The sequence below is a fragment of the Lissotriton vulgaris genome, chromosome 2_1 (assembly GCF_964263255.1).
Source record: "Lissotriton vulgaris chromosome 2_1, aLisVul1.2, whole genome shotgun sequence".
NCBI classification, from domain to species: domain Eukaryota; kingdom Metazoa; phylum Chordata; class Amphibia; order Caudata; family Salamandridae; genus Lissotriton; species Lissotriton vulgaris.
In genome coordinates this window covers 690,964,470-690,983,757 of record NC_141687.1, presented here as the reverse complement: position 1 = coordinate 690,983,757, position 19,288 = coordinate 690,964,470, and the positions used below count along the sequence as shown (strand labels likewise).

The 19,288-nt window shown below is 41.7% G+C and overlaps 1 protein-coding gene across 2 annotated transcripts in view; it reads left to right on the top strand.

Moving 5' to 3' along the window:
- BMAL1 (basic helix-loop-helix ARNT like 1) overlaps positions 1–19,288 on the top strand; it is a 415,934-nt gene that overhangs the window by 54,961 nt on the left and 341,685 nt on the right. For both annotated transcript variants that reach the window (XM_086955926.1, XM_086955924.1), the window contains exon 4: positions 3,147–3,185. In XM_086955926.1, the coding sequence (XP_086812052.1) occupies positions 3,147–3,185 (39 nt within the window). The remainder of the gene's footprint in view (positions 1–3,146; positions 3,186–19,288) is intronic.

Genomic DNA, 19,288 nt, shown 5'->3' with positions numbered 1-19,288 from the left:
GAGACGGAACGTTATCCTCTTGTTGACGGGGAGCCAGTGAAGGTCTTTCAGGTGAACGGAAATGTGGTCTGTGTGGGGGATGTCTAGTATGAGTCTGGCTGAAGCATTTTGTTAAAACCCCAGAGTTTGTTTAAGTGGTAGGTTAGCGCTAAAACCCTTGCCCACTACAGTAATCTGTGAGAATACATGTAACAAAAAACCTAAATGTGGGATTTAATGTAGGGTAATAACAATTCACACTTAAATGTCTGTTGATGCTAACATATGCTTTTCACAATAACTGTGCCCGGCCTAGTGCCTTTATTATAACATGCCCTAGTAAACAAATCAGGCCTATAGCCGTGATCCACAGCCTGCCATAATAACCAACTCAGTTCTACTGTATCGAGTATAAGTTTTACTACAATCCAAAAAGTGACATACAAGCAGTCTTTTAAGTGAAAGCACACAATGTGGCTCAATCAAATCCTGTACTCAGTGGAGCCAACAAGTGTATGGAGCGGAAGTACCGTGTTACTCTATAAGTTATTTGTTGTTGATCATACACATTTAGGCAACAGTTGCACTCTCAAGCCAAACGTAAAAATCCCTGTATATTAGTGTAGCCCTGGGAGTACCATGCTGCTGTCAAACACAAATCTGGTCTCTAAAATCTAAAGTTAATGATGGGAAAGGAGGATGCTAGGAGTGCAATACATTGCTCATGGATGCCCTCCTTCCATCTATGCTGCTGACAGGGAAAGACGAACACAGTACATTATCTAGTTATCTAAGACACTTTAATACCATTTCATTGTCATGTGTGTGCCCCTGAAAAGTTAAATCTCAGGCAGCTGGGTAAATAAAGTTATCACAGCTACATTTTTTGTGGAAACACAACTTCTGCCTAACCAAAACATGTACTCCTAGGTCCCAACATGCAGGCAGAGCCAAAGCCCCTCTCTTGCTGATTCTCACATAATTATCTGGTAACAGCTACTCTGTCAAGCCAGACCATAAAAACTACTGATGACTTCTTCCCCTCTATTAATTTGAAAACACTGATAGTGGGTTGAAGGTATCCCATTTGTGTCATTAGAACTCCCTACTACAGCGGGCGTGTGTGTGTGTGGCACAGGCTTACTTCTCTCCCCTCCTCCTGTCACTTATCACCACACATTCTTCTCTCAGATGTTTCTTGACGTGGAGAACTTCTAGTTCAAGGTGCAGTGACATAGTACCACCAGTGGTGATTGCCTGAGTTTTTATATCCCCTTATTAGCTGTGTTTGAAAGGATAAAGGGTCTTAATACATCTTGATACCCTCTTGGGTCTCCTTTTTAGCTTTAGTCTGCCAAATGAGTAATTAGCAAGGATGAATTTGTTGGACTCTATCAAAGAGATCAATGAACTTGGCAATTTTCTTGTGCTATGTTTCATTAAGGAGAACTTAAATTGTAAAGGGCTTTGATATCACCAACAGGTGCCTGTACCAGAGAGAGCCATGTTTAGTGTTCAAAAAGAATACACATTTTTTAAAATTTATCTCCCTGTTTTGCGATCACCTGGCCTTTTGCGTGATATGATATTCATAAGACTTTGAGTTAAAAATCTCAGGTGCACAAGGGTGGACTAACCCAAATAGTTTTCAAGCCATTCTAGCCTGTGTCCACTGTGTCCACTTTACACGTTACAAGATGGGTACACGAAATGATGAAGACGACCACAAATAACTTCCTGTTTCTCATAAACATTTGGCAAATAACTGCTTGTTTCTCATAAACATTTGGTTGGAGGGGCATTGTCCTCTATGGATTATTGTTTGGATGGAACTTTAAATAGAATTTGTATTCACATTTCATCTTCGACTTTGTCTTGTTCTGTCTATCACAAGAAGGCAGCTCCGAAATCTTAAGCCTTTACTCTTTTTATCTGTCTAACCACTGATATTCTTTCACAGCATTAAATGTGAATAGAGAACATATTTTCTTGCGATCATGGTTCATACCTATTTTAGAGGACTATTTCAACCTAGCTTAATTCCCCTTTGTCCACATTCATTTCTTCTTGCCTTATGAGTATCATGGAAAAGGGTTGACAAGGCTTAAAATAGTTGTTGAGCGACATTAGTGCATTTGGACTCTCTAGGGGTTTGTGTGAAGATAGACTACACAAGCTTGCTGTGAAGAAGCCCCGATGCAGACTGCAACTACCTCCTAGTTTGAATTAAAAAAAAGAGAAATATGTATTCTAAGAGTGATGGCAATACAGGCGACCCAGCACTTCCCACATGTAGAACAAGTCTTACATCACATGTACATTTGTTAAAAGTTATCATTCTGTACAACTGCTCTTGATGCGTCTATATACTAAGTCAACATGTTGTAGAGTCTCTATATTGCCTACTTCATCCTCAAGCCTCAAGTAATTAAACAGGAAATGTACTCCATTCAGGTGGCTTTAGATTTCTGTCTTTGGTGTGTGATCTTTGTGAATAAGAATATACATTCTAAAGTTCTCCAATACTTTTCATTAAATGTTTTTACTTGCCAGAAACGAATATTTCTTGAGGCGTGTTTCATTTTGGTTGATGGTTTGATCAAACAGAACACTTTTTGAGTTTAACCTTTAAAGAAAGTCGTCCCTATTCAAGCTTTAAGGCTCCACAGCACTTGGAAATGACACTTGTTTCTTAGCCATCTCCTCACTGCCACCAGTATAAAAGCCACTCAGGAGACTATCCACTTTAGAGCGCTGGCCAGTGCTTAGTTGCTCTCTGTCAACGTGTGTTGAGGAAAAATAAGGGCCGGCCCCGAAAATGAGAGGTGGTGGGTTCCACTAGTAGATATCGGTTCAAATTATGCAACTCTGGTTCTGAACCAGATATTTCTTTAGGGAAAGCCTCGGGCAGACTGTCAAGCTTTGGACAAAGGACTGGTTGTTAATGGTGGTTTATTGACTATGTTTCGAGATTCTTTTGCTGGGAGCTGGGGGCTTTTTTTTTCCTAAGTCTCCACCAATATCCTACCAATACACTTCGAAAGGCAGGTTTCATAATTAAAGTTTTTGTTATGTTAGTGGCACAGAGACAGAAATATTTTAACTGGTTATAAAATTCTCTCTGACATATGATTTGCTATAACAGCATTTTTTTTTTCATTGCACAGTGATGGCATGGACACGGACAAGGACGATCCACATGGAAGGTAATTTATTATAGGCTCAATTGCATTATTTAATTTACAGAACCGTATTGACTATTGGATGTCTGGAACAATAACAAGTCACAACATATTGTCGTGCACCAATACCGAGTGCAGAATATTGACAACACAAATTTGTCCTCGTAAAACTATGTGTGTACGTGTAGATTTACTATTCTTAGCTCCACATTGAAGCACATAATAGTAAATCTAAACTTACCTATACATACTTACCTTAACAATATAGTGGTGGTGAGTATTTTGCACTAATTATTTCAGGACAGTATTAAATACTCTATTGTGGTAGAACATCCTTTCTCCTTACTTCTGGGATGTCCAGGCTCGTTGAAAGGAATTTTCAAACACAAAAGCAATTTAATGACAAATATTTGCAGGAGACATTTTGATTTCAGGCTATGCCCCCTTCCATTGTCAACCTGCTCCAATGCCTCATTTATTTGAGGTTATTGGACGTACTTAACAGCAGCTTGATACCTAAGCTCTTTGTCTGGCCCAATCCCCATGACCTGCCTGCCTGTTACTGCTAAGTCTTGCTACCCCATACGCTGTTGATAAAGGCCTGTCCAAAATGCTGATCATGGCAGTTCTAAAGCTGGCCCACATTGTTTGTGCCTGGGACAGAGCACCCCTTTCGTGATTATATGCCTTGCTATTCTCTATCCTGCAGGACCTTGTTTAAATGGCTTCTGTGGTGGCCAGCCATTATGCTTTGGCCAGCCCATATAATTTACAGGAGTTTGTGAAACAGAAGCAGCGGAGATGTAAACTGCCTAAAATGCGAGAGTCCTGTGTTTTGACACACACCCCTTTCCCCAGTGCACTGTAGGCCTTGTGGTCTGTGCTTTATGGACAGTGTGCCCTTCCTTCAGGGAAGTAGTATACAGTCAGCTCTTTACCAGGTAATTAAAGGAAACTCCTGAGTATGAATGCAGCTAGTACACAATGAATAATAAACAGTGGTTCACCTCGCTTAGATGACTGCTCAGCCTAACAGTACTGGCACTCCGAGAAATTAAATTATTTTTCACTTACTGCTGTCTGTGCTGTGGCCGCCACATAAGTGTCCAGTGGACCTAATATTACTAGGGTGTTTTTTTATGTTGTTATTGAGTTTTTAAGATTACAAATGCAAGTTAAAATGCATTATTATGCAGCGTATACAGTTAGCATTGCGTACATGTTCATGCATAAGTATCCGTTGAGAATATGCAGTGTGCCATGTATCACATATAAAATGGGTTAGAGGGCAATGGAGTAGTCTGGGACGTACCAGGGTGGTTTACCCAACAATCTGGGAAGCAATACTGTCCTTAAGCCTTTCATTAGAAGCAGCATGCCTTACCAGACTTAGTTTGGGATGTAGCGTTTCCACTAATGAAGCTGTGGAGTTCCTGACCAAGACTGAATACAGGTTGAGCCATACTTTAGTGTTCTGGGCACACACGTGTACACACAAACATGATTAAAGACACTGACCTGAGCTGACAACTTTGCAGATTGTCTGGTACAGTGCTCACCAGATGAACGCAGGGTACCCACTTGTGGTATATGAACGCTTCTCAGGTGGCTGCCATCTAACCAGTCAGTTTCAAATAAGTAGTAAGGAGCTTCTATCATATACGGATGTCCTCATTCCATACCGGCAGCAAGTCAACCTGTGGCCATTCTCTGCGAATGTGCCTAGGCTACAGGTTTGCTCAAACTATTGATTAGTCTGTGACCCTGCTGTCGCAGCACCATGCCTGTTGCCTATTATTTAGGACTGATTGAACCTCGCTACACTCCCTTTTATTTACATTCATTTCTCTTGGCCATGTGAGTATCATGGAAAAGGCTGGACCTCATCTAATCCATTAGTGCAGTAGGACTCGGTAGGGGTTATTGTGATGATAGGCCACACAAGTATGGTGTGGAAATATCCAGATACACCAGGATTTGACCCCACTACTTGATGGGCGGGAGGCTGACCATTTGTGTGCAACCTCACAGGCATAAGCAAGGTTGAGCTATATACTCCAAAGAGGTGGCTTGCTTTCTTTTTCACCTTCGTTATCTCTCTTTTGACCCTCTGTCCCATGTCTTTGAAGCATGCAACCTAAGTGCTATTGTAACTTTAGTTTTTCTTTTGCTTGTTTACATAGCAGACTAATCAGTGTTTTGTGGGTTTCATAATTTCTGCATATATTTTGGCTAGCATCTCTTTAACCTATGCATGACTATGCCTCACAAGGCAATCATTACTGTACTCCATTTTGTCATATATGCAAAAGTTCACTTTTGTTGGGAGCATGTTTGGCAATCCTACCTCCTTTGGCATAGCCACTCATACTAAAATTCCCTCCTCAACTTTCTGACCATTTGCTACTAAACCATACCCCACCGCTTAACAACTCCAGCATCAATATTTCCCTCCATCATTCCTCTAAATAATGACAACTCCAATGTTATGCCTTATGGATGGTATGTGTTCTCCTTTCCAATAATCCATTTCTTTCAACAATCAGCTAAATTCACAGCATCAATAGAAGGTCCTCTGACATGCCGATCCTGCGGTTATCAGAGCATCCCCCTCCCCCCACAACCTACCGACGCTCCTAAGAAATTCCACCTGCGCAAATCCGGCGAGGAAGGAGCAAGCTGGAACTGTTTGTTGGCTATTGTTCGTTCCCTCCCAAAACATTCAATAAATATCTGGGACCTACTCTCTTCCTCTCTCCCTGATATTGGTTTCCTTACTGAGACATGGTTGAAGGCCTCCTCCGCTCCAGCCATCGCTATGGCCCTACCCAATGGATACTGCATCCTTAAACTAGACAGACCACGCAAAACAGGAGGTGGGGTAGACATCCTATACAGAGACCCTATAAAAGCAATAATACTAGACCAATTTAGCAGTGATAAACTGGAACTCCTAATTTTTAGAATTGACCTCACTCACAGATGAGCTGGAAAGGAGCCCTTGTATATCCCCCCCATCACCCCCCCCCCCCGGACCTCTTTCGGACTTTACCAGTCTCCTCTTAAATTTGATTGCCCCTCATGTGATATCATCAAACAGATTCCTTCTACTGGGCGACTTCAATGTCCACAGCGAGAGCCCTAAGGACTAAGCTTCCTCCTTTCTGACCGAGCTGGCAACACTGGAACTTACTAAAATAAATGACACACCCACGCACATTGCAGGCCACACCCTGGACCTGGTTCTCTCCAACTCAACACATATACTATACAATGCCACTAGTCCCCTCACATGGTCAGATCACTCTATCATCGAATTCAGCCTACTGGGACCTCCTGAGCACACAGTTAAGAAAACACCTTTTATAAGTGACTACAGGCAATGGCACAGACTAACACCCACACTGTTCGGCGACACCTTCATCTCTCCTCAATTCACCTCCTCTGACACTGTAGAGGAACGCTTAACAGTCTTTCAAGATGCAATAAAATCTACCATAGACATTCTCATTCCACTAAAGAGATCATCTGCGGTTCCAAAACGCCCCCAGACCCCATGGTACTCTACAAAACTTCAGACAGAGAAAAGCCAATGCAAAAAGATTGAGCGGCAATTGTGCCGAACACAGGCACCCTTAGATAAAGAGAGGTATAAAACAGCCTTAAACTCCTACCACAAAAATCATACAAATCGCCCGGAAAAGTCACATAGCCAGTCAACTGGAACAAACGGACAACACCCCCAAAGTCCTCTTCCAAGTACTCAACACCCTTATCAGTCCTAAAGCCTTTAACCCAATAGATGCACCAAACCAGTCTCTCTGCGATAATATCGCAGGTTTCCTCTCATAAAAGATTGACAATATCTACAATAAGATAACTTCCTCCACTGGAATTTCAGGCCACATTACAATCTCTGATCCTGCCCCACCCAGCCCTTATACCTTAAAAACATTTCCTCTGCTCACCATCCAAGAAACAAAATCCCTGTTATCGCCTTCAAAATCAGGATCCCCTAAAGACCTTATTCCAGCAAAAATAGCTAAAACTCTTGCAGCCGAGCTGGCCGCTCCATTGTGCTCCATCTTAAATAGCTCCATCATAGAAGGTAAGCTCCCAATGGAATAATAATAATAATAATAATAATAATAATAATAATAATAATAATAATAATAATAATAATAATAATAATAATAATAATAATGGAATGGAAAGACACCCTGATCATGCCCATTAGGAAAACACCAAACTGCCCCCTGACGTGATAACCAACTATAGATCCATCTCACTCCTCCCTCTCCACAGTAAACTGTTGGAAAAGCACATTAACACTTACCTTTCCATATTCGTTGAATCTACCAACTACCTGGATCAATCACAGTCAGGATTCCGTCCTAGGTACAGTACAGAATCGGCCTTGATAAATGTCATAGATGACATCAGAATGCATGCGGACGCTGGTCGAGCAGTTATTCTCATCCTGCTTGACCTGTCCGCAGCATTCAACACTATCTCACACAAGATCCTACTGGAAAGGTTACGTACCATAGGCATTCAGGAAACAGCCCTTAAATGGCTGATGGACTTCCTCGAGGGAAGAACCCAGACGGTAAACCTTGGTCCCTTTAAATCTAAGACCACAATGGTATCCAAGGGTGTACCTCAGGGTTCCTGCCTCAGCCCCTTGTTATTCAACATTTATGTCGCCCCTCTATCAGCACTTCTAAGAAAAATAGAGTTTACCCCCATTTCCTAAGCAGACAACACTCAACTCTTCCTCACCTTTGACAAAAACACCCCTAACATCGGTAACATCTTTTCAGAGGGCATGAAAACAATAACATCTTGGATGAGTAGCAACTTCCTTCAGTTGAATGCTGACAAAACAGAAATAATGCTATTTATAAATGCCACCACCAGCTGGTCACCCAGCTGCTAGCCAGAGACAGGGGTCAAGAGTCTCGGAGTACTAATAGATAATAAACTAAACCAAGCAAACGGGCCTGCTTCTATGCACTCAGCCTGCTCCGGAAGGTCTTCCACTTTCTCCCTTCCTCCACAAGCGAAACTCTGGTACACACCCTGGTACTCAGTCGCCTAGATTTCAGCAATGCCTTGCTGAACTCCGCCAAATTAACTTCCTTGAATAGTCTACAAGTGGGAAAGTTGGTAAAGACTTATCCAACCAGTAAACCAGGCACACTCCAAGCTCCCCCAACCTTCTTAGCCATACTACACTACCTCTGCCCTTCTCATCTCTATTAATTCTCTTGAACTGAATGCCCAACCCTTGAACATTTCTCATGATATCATCCATCACCAAGCCCTGTTCATATCTTGTTCCTACTATTTCTGATAGTCTACATGACCCGAAAAATAATATTGTAAAAAGTGGCCCAAACAGCAGGCTCTCCCAGGTGGTTGCACGTGCAAATCTCACCGGGTCCATCCTTTCGTTTACTACTTGGCCCCAGGGTATGGTGTGCATTATCAAGTTTCAAATATTGTCCTGCAAAAATATTGTATCCAGAATATTGACTGATACTATCTCTTGAAGGTAAGTCCATATAGGTAGGTATGAGTTTGCTATCCTAAACTCCACATCTATGTGCCTAAAGAAATGAATATATTTGCATATGCACATATTCATAATATATGCGTTAATCACTGTGTAGTTATGTTAAGGTCAAAGTCTCCATTGAAAAGACATTGCTTGATTTCTTGATAACTTTGGCACAATTCGAGAAATCAGCACAAAACATTCCAAAAAAGCTAATCAACTTGATTTCGACTTTGAAGTTTTGTGCTGGTACATGGGAGTTGGGGTAGGGTCAAAGTAGTGACATTTCCCATTTTAACTCCCATTGTGAAGGGAGAGGAATCAGCGCCGTTAGTCCAAGGACAGTCTGCACCACAACTGGGCCTGAGGATCCAAAGGCAATGATTGGCTGGTCGCAAAAGAAAATGTTTCTTTGCGTCCACCATTACAGGACACACAGCATGTTCCCAAGATCCTGAAAATGAAAACAAAAGGTCAAGTAATGGGGTTCGATGAGCACAACCAGGACCCCTAGGATGAATGGGAGGATTCAAAGGGCCACTTATAGATTTGTCAATGTCTGTTCACCGAGTCGTATGACTAAATCTCTAGGTGATCCTTAAATGACATAAAAGCCCTGATTACAAATGCAGGGCTGAATTCCAATCTCTATGCAAACACATATTTGCACAGGCATCAGAATTCCAAGTTGTGAGATATCACTCCCTCGCAGTTTCCCTTACTAAATTCGGGCAAGTCACACCTGCTGAGATGTGTTTGGGGAAAAGGCCCATAAAAAAGGGAAAAAATGCAGAATTAGGTGTGTTAAATACTGATTCCGAATGTTATGCCTAATTTACTAGTTAGAAAGTTGTAATAAGAAGCATTTACTGTATGTGGTAAATATCCAACTGAGGGGTAATGATATTTACCACATGTTGCGAGGGAAGACAAAGGGCCTGGCCATGTAAATGGCCAGGACCTGTGCACGACAATTCAACGTGGCCAGGACCTGTGCCCAACTGGCCATTTGCAGCCAACCATGTTACAGACAGCAGTGCAGGACACAAGAGATAAGTATGTTTTATTGTTGGTTTGCAATAGAACTATTTTTGGAGGGCTTGACATTTTGCTTTTTTTGCATTTCACTGGTTCTTTTTCTTAACAAGTGTGAAAGCTGCTTGTTAAGACCACCTGTCATTTTTGTGTTAGTGGTGTATCCAAAAAATACCATGCTGTGCCCCCTCCATAGGGATTTTAATAAAACAAGCACATAGCCTTCGCTTTTCGATGGCTCTGTGTTAATCCTATGCTTAAAAAAACTTTGCTAGAAAGTCAGATATTCGAGGTGAGCAGATTCAGAGTGTCACTGGTGTTGTAGGGTGCTCTATACACGAGCTGTTTTCCACCTAAACGTAGGAACTATCCAGAGTGCTCTGCTTCCTTTTTTGCATATGTGTGTGTGTATATGTGTGTGTTTTTGTGTGTGTGTATAATTTGTAGCCAAAACCAACTTAAACTACACAAACCTTAGAAAAGTAAAAGTTCCAGTTATAACTTGAATTTAAAATTTCCATGCCAACCAAAACGTTCTATAACTCGCACACCTTCATACAGAGCATTGTGAATTCGCTAGGCAGACTAAATCTGTCACATGACAGTCAACCCTGTTTATCCACCATCTGTGATGTGTAGTAAATGACTTCTCTACTCTTCTCCACTGAATAGAATGTCCATGACATGACATGACATCATAGAATGCCTGGGTGACTCTCTGGCTCACAGTGTCAGTTAGTCAACTCAGGCTGAGCTGCTTGGATCCTGCTCCTGGTAGGACTTTACCTATACTTCCTATCTTCTCCTACTCACCTATCCTAGAAGGAATCTACAATAAAGGATTATCTAACTATACAGCTGGACTGTGTATCTTTCTTTACTACAACTTGGCGACGATTGTCAACAGGATGAATCTACGCGTGAACTAAGGAAAAAGGCCAACTAAGGAACCAAGGAACTAAAAGGAACTAAAGATATTAAGGACTTCCAAAACGTCAATTTAAACCCAAAGGTAACGCCCTGGCTAGCCCCACCAGTGTCCTCTACTATCTGGACAGCCTGCACCCTCGGCGTTTGTCAGTAATGAGCCTGCTGTCACCCTGCTACTGTCTGGAAGATTCCTACAGTGAACATGTCCCATTAGCAACACTGATCAAGTCTCTCCTACAACACTCTTTTCCCAAGCACCATAAGTTTCCTCTACTGTTGTGTTAGAAGGGACTAAACAGTGTCCACAAAAGAGACGCTTACTGGCACACTCTCTAAGACTGATGCTGCATTGTGGTCTGCTTTTAGAGCTTGCGCCTGCATGAGTAACTGGCAGCCTTGGAGAAGACTTAGGAGCTTAAATCAGCATCTAGCAGAGTTTGCCTGTGTTTTCACAGCTTTGGAAGGGACTAAAGAGTGTTCACAAAATCGGCACTGTCGGTAAGCTCATATGTTTTTGGGGCAAGTGATTTTCATCAATCAACTTCAAGGAAAAAGTGAAAAAAAGAAGTGGGTGGAAAAAATAAATAAATAAATAAATAAAAAGGAACAACATTTTTTGAATGAAGAAACCACAGATCCTGGCAACAATTCGGACTACATCAATGATAGGCCTAATTCTTCGCGTAGAAGCCCAAGGATTAAATCAGGAGAAGCATCAGGCCACAATGCCGAAATACAAGAGAATAAAGACTTGTCTAAGAAATCAAAAGAACCCTCGCTGAGTCAAGTTCTTAGCTCGATCAAAATGTTCCATGAGGATGTAAAGAAAGACAGCCAAAGAAATCATACTGCTATTGAAAAAAGTAGGCAGCATTTGCTCTGAAATGTCCAAGAGAATGGTAATGGTCGAAACTCGCACCGAAAATCTAGAAACAGACGTTGTTTTGCTACAGAAAAAAGAAAAAGATCAAGATGAAATAATAAGGGATCTCATGGCCAAAGTGGAAGACCACGAAAATAGATCTAGACGAAACAATCTAAGGTTTCTCGGTATCCCAGAAAACTTTGAGGGAGAAGACGCAAGAGGGGCAATGATCAATATCTTAAGAATGTCATTTCCTGAATTGGAAGCCTGGGATTGGGAAAAGGAAATACAGCGGGCCCATCGATACCCAATGACGCTAGCAAAACATCCTAACAAGCAAAACCAATATCCAAGGGCCATGCTGGTCTACTTCGGTAACTTTCTTCTCCGTGCAACAATTTATGACCTCGCGAGACCTAACACTCAACGAGAACATAAGGGGTTTAAATTCTTTGCCAGACCGGATTTTGCACACGCAACAGTAGAGCGAAGATGGAAAATGCGCCAGCTAATCAAACCCTTTCAGAAACTTGGAGCAAAAGTATACTTGCAAAACCCGGCACGCCTGAAAGTCATATACAAGAGCTCCACAAAAAGCTTTACCAGCGAAATGTTGGCGGAAGACTACCTGCGTCAAATCTCAGGGAAAGGATCCAGTAACCATGTGAAACAAGATGAACTTGATAAAAAGACTGAAAGTAGAAATAGATAAGCAGAATTAATTATTTATGTTACGTATTGATTTTAAAAAATATTCTTTAGGGAAATGTGGATAAGAAATAAGTTAGATGACCAGCTCAGGTAAATCTAAGAACTGAAACAAAACGAGATTATCTAGGCCATGATTTAAATGAAACTAGATAAGCATAATAATTATCTTAAGAAAATTAGCCCAGACCACAGGGCCCGCTCTTGCGGACGTCACATCCCTGGCCGAAGCAAGACCAGGTAACCTTCAAAGGTGGTGGTGGGTGGGTGGAGGGAAAAGGGGAGGGGGGAAGGCAGGGCAGGTCAGTTATATTTCGGGTAAATTAGTTATGGAATGGAAAGGAAAAAACTCACATAATCAATACAAAAAAGAGATATATAGATGGGGATGTTAAAAATACTGTCATTAAACATTTGCGGTTTAAACGATGTTAAAAAAAGACAGACGGTGGCAGTGGGGTTACAGTCAATGGGTGCCAACATAGTATGCCTACAAGAAACTCATATTGAAGGGTCACAATCACATATTTTGAGATCTCTTGGGTACAACATGATCGGTGCAACTACACAAGCGGGCCGGGTTAGAGGGGTAGCTCTCTTAGCTAAAGGTGTAGGGATTAAATTTAACAGAACACAATCTGATAAATTTGGCAGATGGGTTATTACAGAATTACAGACAGGGCAATCTTCAACGATGACCATCTGCTCAATTTACGGAAATAATAACGATGACCCCTCAGAAATTAACTATTTATCAAATGAGCTTACCAATTGGCCGCTACCAGTCATAATATGTGGTGACTTCAATATAAATCTTCCACATAACTGGTCAATTAAAGACGATTGGCAATATCAGGGCCGAAAACCAAGATTCTTTAGAGCTATTAAGCAGTTATGTATCACTCATGGGTTGGTAGATGGGTGGCAGACATCGAGGCATAATCCTAATGATCCTGGTTATACTTTCTACTCTAATCCTCACCAGACACATGCCCGGCTAGATTACTTTTTAATCTCTAACTCATTAAAATTGTTATTTAAACTTGAAAAGCTACCTCGTGTCCTTTCGGATCATAACCCCCTGATATGTACAGTTGATACAGCTTCTTTAACACAGAAACAACAAGGTTGGACATTTGATAGATCATTGCTACTTGAGAACGAATACTGCAATCACATGAGAAGCTGGATAATTGAGTTCCTAGCAATAAACAAAGGAAGTACAACGGTAAATTTTGTATGGGATGCCCTAAAAGCAGGAATTAGGGGAGAAACTATACAATATTCCTCTAGGATTAACAAACATGCTAGAGAATCTCTAAGACTGCTACAGGACGAATTAAAGAGGGTGGAAGAAGATCTTATAAAGGCGACAAAGGGCCCCTCCAATAAAGAGGAAATAGACAATATCCAGCAACAGGTTGCAATAGCCAGAGCATCAATCACAAATGAATACACCATTAAGGCAGTAAATAAAGCTACAGCCCATCGTGAAATAATGTATGAAGTTAGCGAAACAATGGGGCAACAGATAGCTATACAGATGAGACAGCAGACCGCACAAAATGTCATACTCGAGATCGATGACCCGACAGAAGGTAGGGTAACCGACTCAGGGAAGATCAGAGAAGCATTCTGGCGATTTTACAGTGCACTATACACAGAGGAGGGAGAAATAGACCTAGACATGACCACCAAATATTTAGAAGCAGATACCTGCAAGCAATTAAACGTAGAAGATCAAGAAAGACTAGAAGAGCCCCCCACCCTTGATGAACTAATAGCAGCGGGACTAGATGTTATTCCATTAGAATTTTATATAGCATTTCAAGACCCACTCCAAGAAATAATGTTAGATTTATGCCTACATGTATTTGGAGGAGGACAGCCTCCAAATTCATGGTCGAGGGCAAAAAATGTGATATTCCCGAAAAAAAACAAGCCCCCGGATCAGATGGGCTCCTATCGCCCTATCACCTTAATAAATGCTGACTCAAAAATGTATTCTAAACTTCTGGCTAATCGCATTTCCACAACTATTCATAAATTCATATCCAGTATCCAACATGGCTTTATCCCTGGAAGAGAAACCACAAATCATATACGGCGGGTAATCAGCCTTTTTGATAGTACTCAAGTAACAGGAGACCCGATGGCACTAATATTACTCGATGCCGAGAAGGCTTTTGACAGGGTCTCCTGGCAGTTCCTCTGGCAGGCCATGTCCCGGGTGGGATTTAAACAGGTTTTTATACAGGCAATCCAAAAGCTGTACAATAATCCACGGGCCATGGTAATGGTTAACGGCTGCCTCTCTAAAGAATTGATAATTACGAGAGGAACTAGGCAGGGATGTCCCTGTTCCCCATTGTTGTTTGCCATTTATATTGATCCGTTTATTCGTAGATTAGAAGGCAGCAGGAACATAGCCCCTTTATCGACACAAGGCTACCTAACAAAAACCCTTGCTTATGCCGATGATATTGCCATCGCTACGTCCAATCCAAGCTTGGCTATGCCTACTATTGAGTCAGAAGCCAAAATATTCGGAAAAATCTCAGGGTATGCACTAAACCAGGGGAAAACGCTGATTATTATTAATAATAACTGTGTTATGACGGACTCGCGTATAACAGAATCTGCTACCTACCTAGGGGTGACCATCACATCTGACTTAGAAAAACCTGTCGACTCAAATTTGAAACCCACACTGAATAAAATGCAGAAAGATCTCCTCCGTATTAATAATTTACACCTCTCATTAATTGGAAGGGTCAATGCACTAAAAATGGTCTATTTTCCAAAACTACTGTATTTATTTAGAGCCATTAATCTTGAAATTTCAGACCGCTGGTTTAAGACAATGGAGCGCACCTTTACAAACTTTATCTGGTCGTACAAACAACCCCGCCGCTCATATAAACTGCTGACACTCCCCAAAGAAAGAGGAGGTCTAGCCCACCCAAATCTTAGAACATACTATTGGGCAACAGTCCTGTTATATAATCAGGAACTCTTCCACCTTGAGGGGATAGAGGTAGCGGAAGTTAACAAGACCCCATCAATTCACCGGATAATACTGGGGGATAACAGTACAGGCTATCTATGGAGATATCTATTCGATAGCTATCATAAAAAAGTGAGATTAAAAACGCTTATAGGAGCGTTTAAGGTATGGAAATCTGTGAAGAAGATGGCAGGTTTAGGTCGTTTATCCTACTATACACCAACTCAAAACAATCCTTCCCTACCGGAAATCTTCAAAGATAGCTGCATTAATAGGTGGAATGCGCTTGGGATCACTCATATGGGATGCTTTTTTTCCTCAAAGGGGCTATACCCTTTTGGAACCTTGAGGGATAAGTTTCATCTGGAATGGAGAGACTTCTATAAGTATCTTCAGATTAGAGACTTTTTGTCCAGACATACAATGGGAGAGGGTATCATCCGCAAAATAGACATAGCTGATATGTTAAGCCACTCACAGAAAAAATTCAAGATCGGGGGGATTTATTCTATAATACTGAAATATTTTACGGATGATATTAAAAAAATCACCCAGAAGTGGCAAAGTAAAATCTCAATCTCCTCAGGAATTTGAGCACTCGTATGGGCTATCACAAACGATCCTTATGTCTACTAAACTACAAACCCAATTCTGTAAAATATGTTTTTTTATGTATTATACTCCGGACAAAATATCCAAATGGGGTAGTGGGAGAGGTACATGTTGTTTTCGATGCAATTTACAAAATGCGGACTGTATACATATCTTTTCTGCCTGTCCCGTTTTAACTCCTCTCAAAACAAATATTGCACGCTTTCTGACTCTGGTCCTCGGAATAACGATTAACTTATTAGATGAAACCGTAGTTCTAGGTGTTACAAACCCTGCTAACCACAAAGCTGGTTGCGAACTGATTTTTATTTCGATGGCCGTAATAAGAATATGTATAGCCTCGGCTTGGCTAGATCCTATAGCCCCATCATATCAACAATGGTTTGCAAGATTGTTAGCAATTTTTAACTTAGAGATGGTGATATACAAAAACAAAGGCAGGAAGAGTCAGATTAAAAGAGAAAAAATGTGGTCTCCCTTAATAGAATGGTCTAAAATGCAATGATATATACAGCAATAACCAGTATGTTTTGCTTAAGCCGCAACTTAATTTTGCAATCGCACGCAATTGAAAGTTAATACATTAATTTAAACTTTCCTTTTCAGTATTGTTTTGTATAGCTACCAATGATTTTCGAATTGCCAATTTCTTGCTTTCTGATCTGCTCGACCGGGGAGGGAGGGGTGGGGTTTGTGTTATTTGTTGTATTGTCTTATTGTTGCAAAATCAAATAAAAATATTTTTTTTTAAAAGTGAATTCGCTAGGCAGACTAAATCTGTCACATGACAGTCAACCCTGTTTATCCACCATCTGTGATGTGTAGTAAATGACTTCTCTACTCTTCTCCACTGAATAGAATGTCCATGACATGACATGACATCATAGAATGCCTGGGTGACTCTCTGGCTCACAGTGTCAGTTAGTCAACTCAGGCTGAGCTGCTTGGATCCTGCTCCTGGTGGGGCTTTACCTATACTTCCTATCTTCTCCTACTCACCTATCCTAGAAGGAATCTACAATAAAGGATTATCTAACTATACAGCTGGACTGTGTATCTTTCTTTACTACAACTTGGCGACGATTGTCAACAGGATGAATCTACGCGTGAACTAAAGAGAAAGGCCAACTAAGGAACCAAGGAACTAAAAGGAACTAAAGACATTAAGGACTTCCAAAACGTCAATTTAAACCCAAAGGTAACGCCCTGGCTAGCCCCACCAGTGTCCTCTACTATCTGGACAGCCTGCACCCTCGGCGTTTGTCAGTAATGAGCCTGCTGTCACCCTGCTACTGTCTGGAAGATTCCTACAGTGAACATGTCCCATTAGCAACACTGATCAAGTCTCTCCTACAACACTCTTTTCCCAAGCACCATAGGTTTCCTCTACTGTTGTGTTAGAAGGGACTAAACAGTGTCCACAAAAGAGACGCTTACTGGCACACTCTCTAAGACTGATGCTGCATTGTGGTCTGCTTTTGGAGCTTGGCGCCTGCATGAGTAACTGGCAGCCTTGGAGAAGACTTAGGAGCTTAAATCAGCATCTAGCAGAGTTTGCCTGTGTTTTCACAGCTTTGGAAGGGACTCAAGAGTGTTCACAAAATCGGCACTGTCGGTAAGCTCATATGTTTTTGGGGCAAGTGATTTTCAGTGTACTACAAGTGGTATCCTGACACACTGGTAAACAGCGGCATTGTGTGTATTTAGCTGGCGGTCCCAGCGTGCGTGTTGCGAGAGGCATCTTTAGTCAGACGACGCGCATATTTGAATATGCAAAGATTGGGGTCATTATTCCGATGTATGGGGTATTTTACGTTACTTATTTGGATATTTCAGATGTTACCTGTGATCCATGGCACTTCGACTGTTGACTTTCAAATGGCCCACGAGCCCCCACCGCGTGCCTGCACTCGACATGCCTACAATCACTCTTCTGTGACGTTCGTTCCTCTCTCAGTGACTTGCTGTAATGGACGCTTTGGTGCATGCTCCTGCCGCAGGCCATCCTGCACAGCGCCATGTATGCGTGCCGCCATTTTGTGGTTGCATGTTTGGGAATCTTGGCAAACTTCACTGCGGTGTACCTCTTTTGAGTACAGTTCTCTCCAACGGCTCAACGGCTGGTGCGACATGTAAGCGGAGGACATTGCGCTAATTTGGAGGAGGTCACTATGCTCCTGACGAAGTCCACGAGGAGTTCCCTGGTGTTGCCTATTTGAGCTGGGACAAGAACAATGTTCCTGGAGCTCTTGTGAATGCGTGGACAGCAGAACGGACAATACATGGACCCGCAGCTCTTTACAACGGAACACAGAGCAAGTTGATATAATGCATGTCCTATTTGGTATATGATTTAGTGCAGTGTGTACCCATTTCTTTGGGGAAGTTATATGTGCGTACCCTCCTCCAATTCAGTTTTGAATTCAAGTGTGTTGTGTGACAGTAAGCGTTCTATACAGCTCATAAGTGTAGTGTACCATTGAATGGTGTATGTCTTGATTTAGTCTTCTTATGTAGAGTGTACCTGTTTCTTTGGGGAGGTTGTGGGGGTAATCAATGCCTCTAATCTTAGTTTTCAGTTTTCCAGGGTGAGTACCCTGTAGTCTACCCTTATCAGGGGAGGTTATGTGATTTTTAACCCTACAGTGTACCCTTCTTTGGGGAGGTTGTGTGCTTTGTGGGTAGTCCATGCCCATTTTTGTTTTCTAGGGTGATGTTGAAGCTTATGGTGTACCCTATTTAATGGGATGTTGTAGTTTTGGTTTTCCGGGGTGAGTATCCTGTGGTGTACCCTACGTAGGGGAGGTTGCGTATTTGTGGGTAGTCAATGCCCCATTTCATTTTCAAGGGTGACTATCCTGTGGTGTACCCTACTTAGGGGAGGTTGCGTGTTTGTGGGTAGTCAATGCACCATTTCAGTTCCCAGGGTGACTATCCTGCGGTGTACCCTTCTTAGGGGAGGTTGTGTTATTTTACAGGGTTAATAATCTGTGCTCTTTCCAATATCTGGTGGTTCAGTTTTTCAGGGTCAGTATCCTGGGTGTACCCTATTTAGGGGAGGTTGTATTATTACACAGGGTTAGTACCCTACGTTGTTCATAATTTGTGGTGGAGATTGTTTAGACATCTTTTCATTTTGACACTATTCTCCTGTCGAAGTTTACCTGCTTGGAACTCGTGGCCAAGGGTTTCATGTTGGTAGGTCTTTGAGTGAGGAGTTTTATCATATTTTCAGTGTCATTATGTCTTTACCAGGGGAACTTTTGGGGTTTTTTCAGAGCGTTTTTCTCTAGGGAATTTTTGCTTTGTGGCTTACACTCTTCTGGTTGTCTAGAGAGAATTTTACCCCTGAAGTATCTTTCCCAAAGGTCTGTGTCTATGCTCATCTTTGTTTACCAGGGTGCTTACCG